General features: G+C 39.9%; 1 protein-coding gene across 1 annotated transcript; it reads right to left on the reverse strand.

Annotated features, from left to right (window-relative positions):
• Window positions 1-2237: 2237 nt before the first annotated feature.
• On the reverse strand, window positions 2238-3200 carry LOC148658661 (olfactory receptor class A-like protein 1). The gene has a single exon (XM_088641845.1). It carries the CDS (start codon window positions 3198-3200, stop codon window positions 2238-2240), a length of 963 nt encoding a protein of 320 aa, XP_088497971.1.
• Between the last annotated feature and the right edge of the window lie 5387 nt (window positions 3201-8587).

Genomic DNA, 8587 nt, shown 5'->3' on the forward strand with positions numbered 1-8587 from the left:
CTGACCCTCAGACTCCCCCTGGCTACAACTCCCAGCCTGCTTCACGGTACCATGAGTGCCTAGGTCCGCTTCCTCCTTACCACCAGGCGAGGGGGTTACAGAATTCATTGTGTGGAGTAATATTTTGAATACTTAATTAATAAAATTTAACATTTTGGACAGTTAAATATGTACATAATCAAAATAAAACTATGAATGCATAGCATCGATATCACCCGACAGCCTAATGGTCTTTATTTTTCAGTTATGGGTTTCATTCTTTATTTAGCTCCACGACTTTTCTAAAGTACAGATAAACTTATTTTTTATTACTATAAATGATGTTTGATGTTGTCATTTTTGTTCATGTTTAACATGCTTAAACGGTTTTGAGGTTGCTTTGTGCACAAGATAGGTCTTATTACTAATTTATAATTAAGTCCTGGAAACATTGCAGTAAGCGCTTTGCGACTTTTTGTCTCTTTTGTTTGCTGTGTTGTTAAATGTCGCAAATAAAGTTACAACACGGACAGTACATATGTGCCCCCTAGGAGCGTCTGCGCCGGGTTCTTGCCAGTAGGAAGACAAAAACGGCAAATATCGGTCTGTTCGGATTAAAAATAGAATTATATACTGAAACGTAAAAACATGTAAGAATTCCATTGTACCAGTACCGGTTCCATATGGCAATAAAGTTCAAGTTCATTACAGAATTGCCTAATGCCAAGGCACATTATCTTCTTGATAAAGTTGGTCTTGTCAATCTGGTTTTGCTTGTTGATAATATAATAAAAGTTATAGAGGTGTGAAATATTAAGCAATTAAAAATGTGTGTTTTCCGCTGTCCTATTTAGCTTATTATAGTTTTATGTTTTGGAACTTTATTTGTGATCCTTTTCAAGGGACTTGGCTTTTAATAATTGGAAATTACCCAGAATTTACTGTATGTATACATTGTAGCTTTTCATTGGTACAGTACATGACACAGTAAATCACCTTTTGTATGTTTTATTCTTATTCTCTAAGATCATTTAAACAAGGGGAAACTACATATTTTTATGGTGATGTCAGAAGTGTTTACTGATTCTCTGGGCACCTAACTTTACACCATGGGTTTTAGTTTGTATTTTAAATTATCTGAGGACTCGAAAATAAATACAGTTACAGTATTATCCAGAAATCAGAGATGCTGTGTGGTTGGATTCCTTCTTAGAGCCTTTATTAAGTTTTAGTTTCCAATTTTAAAGAGCTCAGCTGCAAGCCAAGGGAAATGCAGTTGGAAAATGACATTGCACATTCCAAATGGGATGTGGGTGCTGCCCTGGGTTTAATGGTGTGAAACCATATTGCTGTGTAGCAGCATGAAATAGAATCTAAAATGACTCAGAACTTTAAAAAATGGAATTGTGACATTGATGAACAGGAAGTATTAATCTTTTGAATATGCATGGTGGAAAGATTTTACCTCTACCATTTAGAAAAATGTATTGTGCTTCACTTAACAGAGAGGCCCTGTGTGGGCATCATAAATCTTCATTCTGTGAATGATGCTGCAGATGGGGAAGCTTTTTCTAGTTTGCAATGTTACTGTGGAATATCTGGCCACTAAAGGCTAATTTTTAATTAATGTTTTTGATCATTACACTCTAATAAAGCATTTGGTTTATACTCTTGAGATTAATTAAGGCAAAAAATTAAGAATCTTGCTTCTGTGAGGGGGGTGGTTAATTAATTTTGTTATCCTAGGCCACTTTTATAGAACCTAATTTAAATCACATCTCTAATGTAATCTAGAATATATCTGTGCATACAGATTGGTATTTTCTTTAGGTAGAACTTGGAATTTCATAAGAATATTGTTTTTTCACATCTGAAGACTGAAATCATACCTTAAGTGTAATGCGGTTTTGATTGCACAAAGTTTTAAGAAATATCCTTTGCATGTTTTATTTTATTGCACAGATTTTCACCCATATGTGGGAGAAGTTAAATTGCTTTCTATACACATCACGACAAGCTAGTTAAATCAACATGATAATGTTTCTGAAAACCTTATTGCATCTTGTTATTAGAAAATCTTCTATTCTAATTGTAGTTCTGATTTTAATTACAAAGTTACCACATGTGCAGTGCATGCATGTAGACAACAGAGCAGATTAAAATCACTTCAGCATTTTCAGCAGGCTCTACATCACCTTTCTCACAAGTCACCCAGAAAGAAATGTTCCCATTGAGGGTTTGAGCTGCGTGTGCAGGCATCACTGACCAGGCGACAAGTGTGAGACGGTGGACTCCGCAATGAGAAGTTTCTGGTCCTTCCCTTTGCAGCAGCTCAGACTGGCTGCAATCTTTTTGTTGGTGGTGATAATGAATACGGGGCTCAGGGCAGAGTAGCAGGAGGCAAAGAAGACGCGTGTGTCGGAGACGATGGGGTGGACATGGGACACGCAGAGCGGGTAAATCCACATGACGTTGTCCAGACTAAACAGGATGACGTACATGGCGATGAGGGTGAGGACAGCCTTGGACGCCTCCACAGTCTTTCTCTGCATGCGGTCGGCACCCTGCAAGCCCCTCGTTTGCTTCCTGTGGCGGTACAGGATCACGACGATATAGCCACCCGCGCTGGCCATCATGCCCACGAAGACGAAGTCCCGCACGATGTACATTACCCCGTTTCCCATGTACACCTCGAAGCTGGGGAAGGCCACGACGCAGAACTCCAGGTTCAGAGTGTACTCGGAGAGGGAAGAGTTGGTTGGGGCCGAGGAATAGAGCAGCGCGGTCGGGTAGATTGCAACGTTCAGCCCATAAAGCAGCAGGAGCATGTGGGGGATACGGTGCGGGAGCCAGCTCTTCAGCCTGGTCCAGACGCGCGAGCCAGGGGGGGCGATGACAACGCACTGGTAGCAGCTGAGCAGGGAGGTGACGCAGATGGACATGGCCCGGCCCATGCGGTAGGCGAAGATGACCACCTTGCAACCGGGGTCCCCGAGGAGGCTCCGCACGCCCAGCGCAGTCAGGGCCTGTGGGATGCCGCGGCACATCACCACCACCAGGTTAACGAAGACCAGGTTCCCAAGCACCAGGTCGCTGGGCGGAAGCCCACCTTGCGAGATGCGCAGGCGGCAGAAGAACAGCAGCAGGCCGAGATTCCCAGGGATCCCTACCGCATCCAGGCAAATGAAGCCTGCCGCTTTCAGCATGAGCCGCACCTCCATCATCTGGGGGAAGAGGTCCTGCAATTCCCAGTGGAAATCAGAATAAATTTGTAGCATAAACAGCGTAAAAGCAGAAGGAAGCCATGTGGGCAAAATCCACCAGGCTCAATTGCTTTGTTTTTAAGACGTCCTGAGAATATCAATCCATTTTTGAGCTTGTTTAATTCTCATTTCTAATTCAAAATAAATCGGAATAATTGATAAGTGGAGAGTTTTGAAAGTAAAACGAGCCCCGTTGTGCAACGTCAGTTTGGGCCATTGGCAAATTTATTTTTTTAAAAAGTAATTCCGATTTTTTTGTAGTTGAATTGTCTCAAATGATTGAATTGAACACTTATAGCACTGTTAATGAGTTCACTTTTTTAATCCATACCAAAGGTTTTAACACCTTTCCGCTACTAAAGGTGATGTTAGCAGCAAATAATTGTACTGTAATATTAATGTACTTAAACATTGTTTATTCTTGAAAGGTATACAGTTGTATGGATGTCCACATTTAGTTTCATATGAAGAAAGTAATAGTTTTAAAAGCATAACTAAAACTGCAACATTACTGAATTAAAATTGAAATACATTAAACAAACAGATAAGGCAAAATACATCAAGTTGACATATTCTTTTGCAGAAATGTCTTGTTCCAGTAGTAATCACAAGTTACTATGTTTTGAGTCCAATAGTTTTGTAGAGCTGTGTAAATAGTGTCCTTAATGAAATAACAGATTGTATTGATTACATTTTAATATTAAAGTTGTTTCTTACCTTGCACTGGTGTTTGAAAATGTCTCTTTTGATCTTCCAGAGACCGGTCCTGTAAATTTATAATTTTTGAGCTCCTTTGTTATAACCCCAAAGGGATAGATCCAATTAGAATGGCTACAGTATCTCTTACAAGAACACGTAAACACATCATTCTTAGTAGAGAGTATACTGGGTTATTAAATTGAAATTCACTGTAGACTTCGGAAGCAACATTTGTTCCTGAATTGCATATTCAGTTTTCAGTGAATGCAAGGCTGATATTTCTGATCATGTACACTGTCTTCATCCACGTTCCCATGTCTGATCAAACCAGAGGTCTTCTTTTTACATCTGAAGGTGTCTTATCCCACATTTAGAATTAGGGTCTGATTAAATTAATTGTTTGCTCCTTTTGCTATGCATGTTGATGAGCCTGTACTGAAATTCAGTATATGATGAGGCAAATGACGTTTTGTTTCTAGTTAGCACCTAATTCAGAAGATAAAAGATTTATTCAAGCTGAAGACCAAAATAGCGGTCACTACAGAGCTTTGCCATATTAAAATGGGAATCTACAAAGCTTGCAGAATGATTATTACCTCCTTCTCTATGTATGAGAACTAAATCAATTCAAGATCAAGTGGACAGTTGCTGCTGTGCTTTTTTGTGCTCTATTCTTTTCTTTATGAGTGTGTCATTACAGTTAAATATATCCATTTTGTCATGGCATTGACCTCTGTGTAATTCTGTACCTAACTAAAAAAAGTAGCACAGGTCTTGTTATTAGTGCAGTTATTTTTCGAAGTTAATCTGAAATTAAATGTAATTATGTATAGTTAATGGGTGGCAAGGTGGTGCAGTGATTGGTTTTGCTGCTTCCCAGCACTGAAACCTTGAGTTCATTTCCAGCCTTGAAGAGCTATCTATATGGAGTCTGTATGTTCTCCATGAGTTTGTGTGAACGTCCTTGGGGTGTTCCAGTTTCCTGTCACAGTCCAAAAATATACTGGTAGGTTAACTGGGGTCTGGGAATATTTTCACTAGGAGTGAGTGTGTCTGTGCCCTACGATGTCCTGGTCTTCCATATAGGGTGTACCCTGCCTTGTACCTGTTTCTTGCTGTGATAGGATTCGGCTCCCCTGCGACCCTGAATTGGGGTTAGAGAATTGATGGATGGAGTTTTACCTTTTCTAAAAATGTACTTCAGAAATGCCTTACATTATCCAGTAACCTTATTTTGATTGTGATTTCACTCTGAGGAGTGTAATGAAGGGATGGGTTGGTTCCAGCTGGAATGTTCCAACAAGCTGTTACAAAACTCTTCAGATGTTATGGAAACACCATTAGTGCACTTCTGAGGATACAGGAATGCAAGTCTCACATAAGACTCCTGTTACAAAACAGTCACATTCAGGATATCCTTATGCAACACGATGGCCAACAACAGATGGGTCAGTGTCACACAGCTCTATAATTGCTCCGCAGCCTATGAGGCTCAGTTGCTTTGCACTCTTCAGTACTCCACGGTGAACTACATTTGACTAATTCTGAGATTTCTTTCTCACATTCACTGATTATTAAAGTTTACACAACGTGTCAGTCGTCAGTGCACTAGCCATCTTTGATTTATTAATTTTGCTGTAAATTAAATACCTTAACAGTACAAAACGTTGCCAATTTGAGCACGATTCCCGTCTTGGGGCAGTATATTCACACAATTTATTCAGATAAGAAACAGGTGAAGGTTAATTCCACTCTGACAGAAAGGAAAAATGCTATCTTTCAGCTATGGAGCATTCTTCAGGTTATTCTTCTGCTTTGGGTATCGGGGCACATCAGTCAAAAGTCTTGTCACGATCATAATCCCTCCCCCTTAAGGGCGCTCCGGCTCTTTCACATTTTAGTTGATTTTGTGCACCTGCTCCCTGTTCCATCCCTGCCCTACAAAAGCTAGACGCTCACTCTATTCCGGGCTTTGCATTAGAAGACTGACGCCCGGAGGCTCGCCTACTACCAAGTTGCCCTATGTCTGTGGCTTGAGGGCATAGGCCTCCTATCGGCGTCCTGACTCAGCCGAGTCCGGGACTTGGAGTGCCTGGTCCCGTTATTTATCCCCCTGACCCTTCACCAGATCCTGCTCTGCTTTTTAAGTCGTCGTGTTCTAATTTGGATTTCCTGGTCTTTTGGATTATTGGACTCCGCCCCGGTTTTCTCTATGGACTCCCTCTGGATTGTGGCATGGACCACGATGGAGTCTTCTTTCCCCGTGTTTGTTTCACTCCCTTCTGGATTCTGCTGTCTGTACAGGGTCCTGCAAGACGCATCATAACAAGTCAAGAATGTTTTATTTTTTCTTTCTGTCTTTCTGTGTGGAATTAACCTCACCTTTGTATGCTGCCTGCTGTGTATCCTGTATCCTCCCTACTCAAACAATAAAAATCATAACAGTTGTAGAGCATATGAGGAAGGGCAGCAAGGTTTTGGGAATATTACAAGATTTTCTCCTATTATGAAAGCAGAATGTGCAGCAACAGAAGACGAATCCACAAGAAAATGATGAAAGTGCTGTTAATTGCTTTAATATCTCTGATGACATGAGAGATCCAACGAATTGGCCATCCTCCTTTCAGTGAATACTTCCTCAAATGCCTCTGTGAAATGAAGATTGAAGATCAGTCGGCTTGGCACATCCCAATGGAATTGTTTTTAATTGCTATCGTATACAGTATTCATACAACAATAACACTCACTAATTGTGATCTCTGGGAGTTTCAACTGACTCTGAAACAGTACCAGATGCAATTTATGATGTCAGAGGAAGTGGTCAGCCTGTACAATTGCCAAATGCTACCCATTGCTCACAGCTGAGCACCAATCCCAATAACAGAAAATGAAATCTAAAAGAAAACTCCAAAAACCTAAGGTGACTGTAGTTCTTTAATATGTTGGAAGTATTGATTTTGACAGAGAAATGGAAAAACAAAGTGATATTTTCATCATGATTATAATCCTATACCTGATTTTCTTCCCTGTTTGTATGAATGGATGTGAACAACATTGAGGCATATTGATTTGGCAAGTGAAGTATCTATTTCAGTTTTATTTTAGTTTTGAAGTGTTTCTTTTAATTGGAGGGAGGTGTCAGTAATTCGTTTTTAGTACAGAGAGTGTAAAGTGGAAAGAACAATAGCACAGAATCACCTAGAATTTCTTTAAAATAGTCATCTGAGCCATATCAGGTTATGCTGGCTGCAGGGTCCTTTATATAAATGAGTCCTTGGTGCTGGATATTTTCATGAATGGGCAGATGTATGATCAGCTTTAATGTTATATGTTGATACACAACAAAAAATATAAGTTATGACATTAACAGCTCTTTGAGAAGAAACATTTTGTTATGTCCATTTTAATGAGCAGCTAGTTTTGCTGATTGAGCAGTATTATTCCTTGTAGACAACTGAGTCCAAGCTGTGTGATTTAATAAAAATGCCAGGTTCTAGTGATTAATATTTTAGTTAATTTTAAATATTCTCAAACCAAGTTGAAGAATTATCTTTATTAACAGCTATTCAAAAAGACATGATCAAAATAAACACAAGAATGGCCGATGAAGACCATGTCTTGGCTGAGAAAGGAAGACTGCTTTCTTGATACTAACATGATTGCAGATAGCCAGTTGTGAGCAATGTTTCCGGTCACCTGCTCCGTGGCTCACTATGTCTGGAGAGCTGTGTAGGACAGGCTGGGGAGTTTAGAGTTTCCTCTGGTAATCAATAGGAGGTCTGTTAGATAAGGGATGGACTGAGGTGCTCTTAGGTGTGGTGGAGGAAATGTGCAGTGACTTTAAAAAAAACATCTTATTTACAGCCAGCCTTACTCCTGCTACACCTTCGCTATCATCCGCCGCAGTGGAAGAAGTGAGACACAGTGAGTGAGTTCCAATTTCCTATGGATCCAAAACACCAGCAGTCTGGCCTACTCTTTCAGGATTGGAATGCTGCAGTGATTTCTGAGGATGGAAGATCAGAAGGCTTGGTCTCAGAGACTCAGTGTTGAATAATAAGTGTTCCACTTGGTCTCTTTTCATTCATGACACGTGGGATGTGTTGTCAGGTATTTTAAATTAATGTCACGGTTATTTGTAGTTTTGTCTTTTTTGCGTCTTAAGATCTTGCTATTTTAATGCCTAAGTGAACTTAAAATTTCATCCAAATGTCTCATAAAAGTGTCCAGACTTTGGCCCTCAATCTGGGGATGTTATTCCAGACACCTACAGCTCTTTGTGTAAAGAAGTGTTTCCTATTATCTATTCTAAATGAATCCCCTTTGATTGCCAATTAAGACCCCAAGAACTTATATTTCTACTCAGTGTGAAATAGTTACCTTTGTTAGTTAAATTAACGTGATCATGTTTCTGAAACCTTATTGCATCTTGTTATTAGAAAGTGTTCTATTCTAATTGTGGTTCTGATTTTATTTACAAAGTTACCACATGTGCAGTGCATTCATGTAGACAACAGAGCAGATTAAAATCACTTTGGGGTTTTCAGCAGGCTCTACATCTCCTTTTGCACAAGTCACCCAGAAAGAAATGTTCCCATTGAGGGTTTGAGCTGCGTGTGCAGGCATCACTGACCAGGTGACAAGTG

The sequence above is a fragment of the Lepisosteus platostomus genome, chromosome 7 (genome assembly GCF_059453375.1).
Source record: "Lepisosteus platostomus isolate fLepPlt1 chromosome 7, fLepPlt1.hap1, whole genome shotgun sequence".
Taxonomy (NCBI): Eukaryota; Metazoa; Chordata; class Actinopteri; order Semionotiformes; family Lepisosteidae; genus Lepisosteus; species Lepisosteus platostomus.

Excerpts from the sequence above, each read along its gene's own strand:
- LOC148658661 (XM_088641845.1), bottom strand. The coding sequence starts at position 3,200 with ATGGAGGTGCGGCTCATGCTGAAAGCGGCAGGCTTCATTTGCCTGGAT.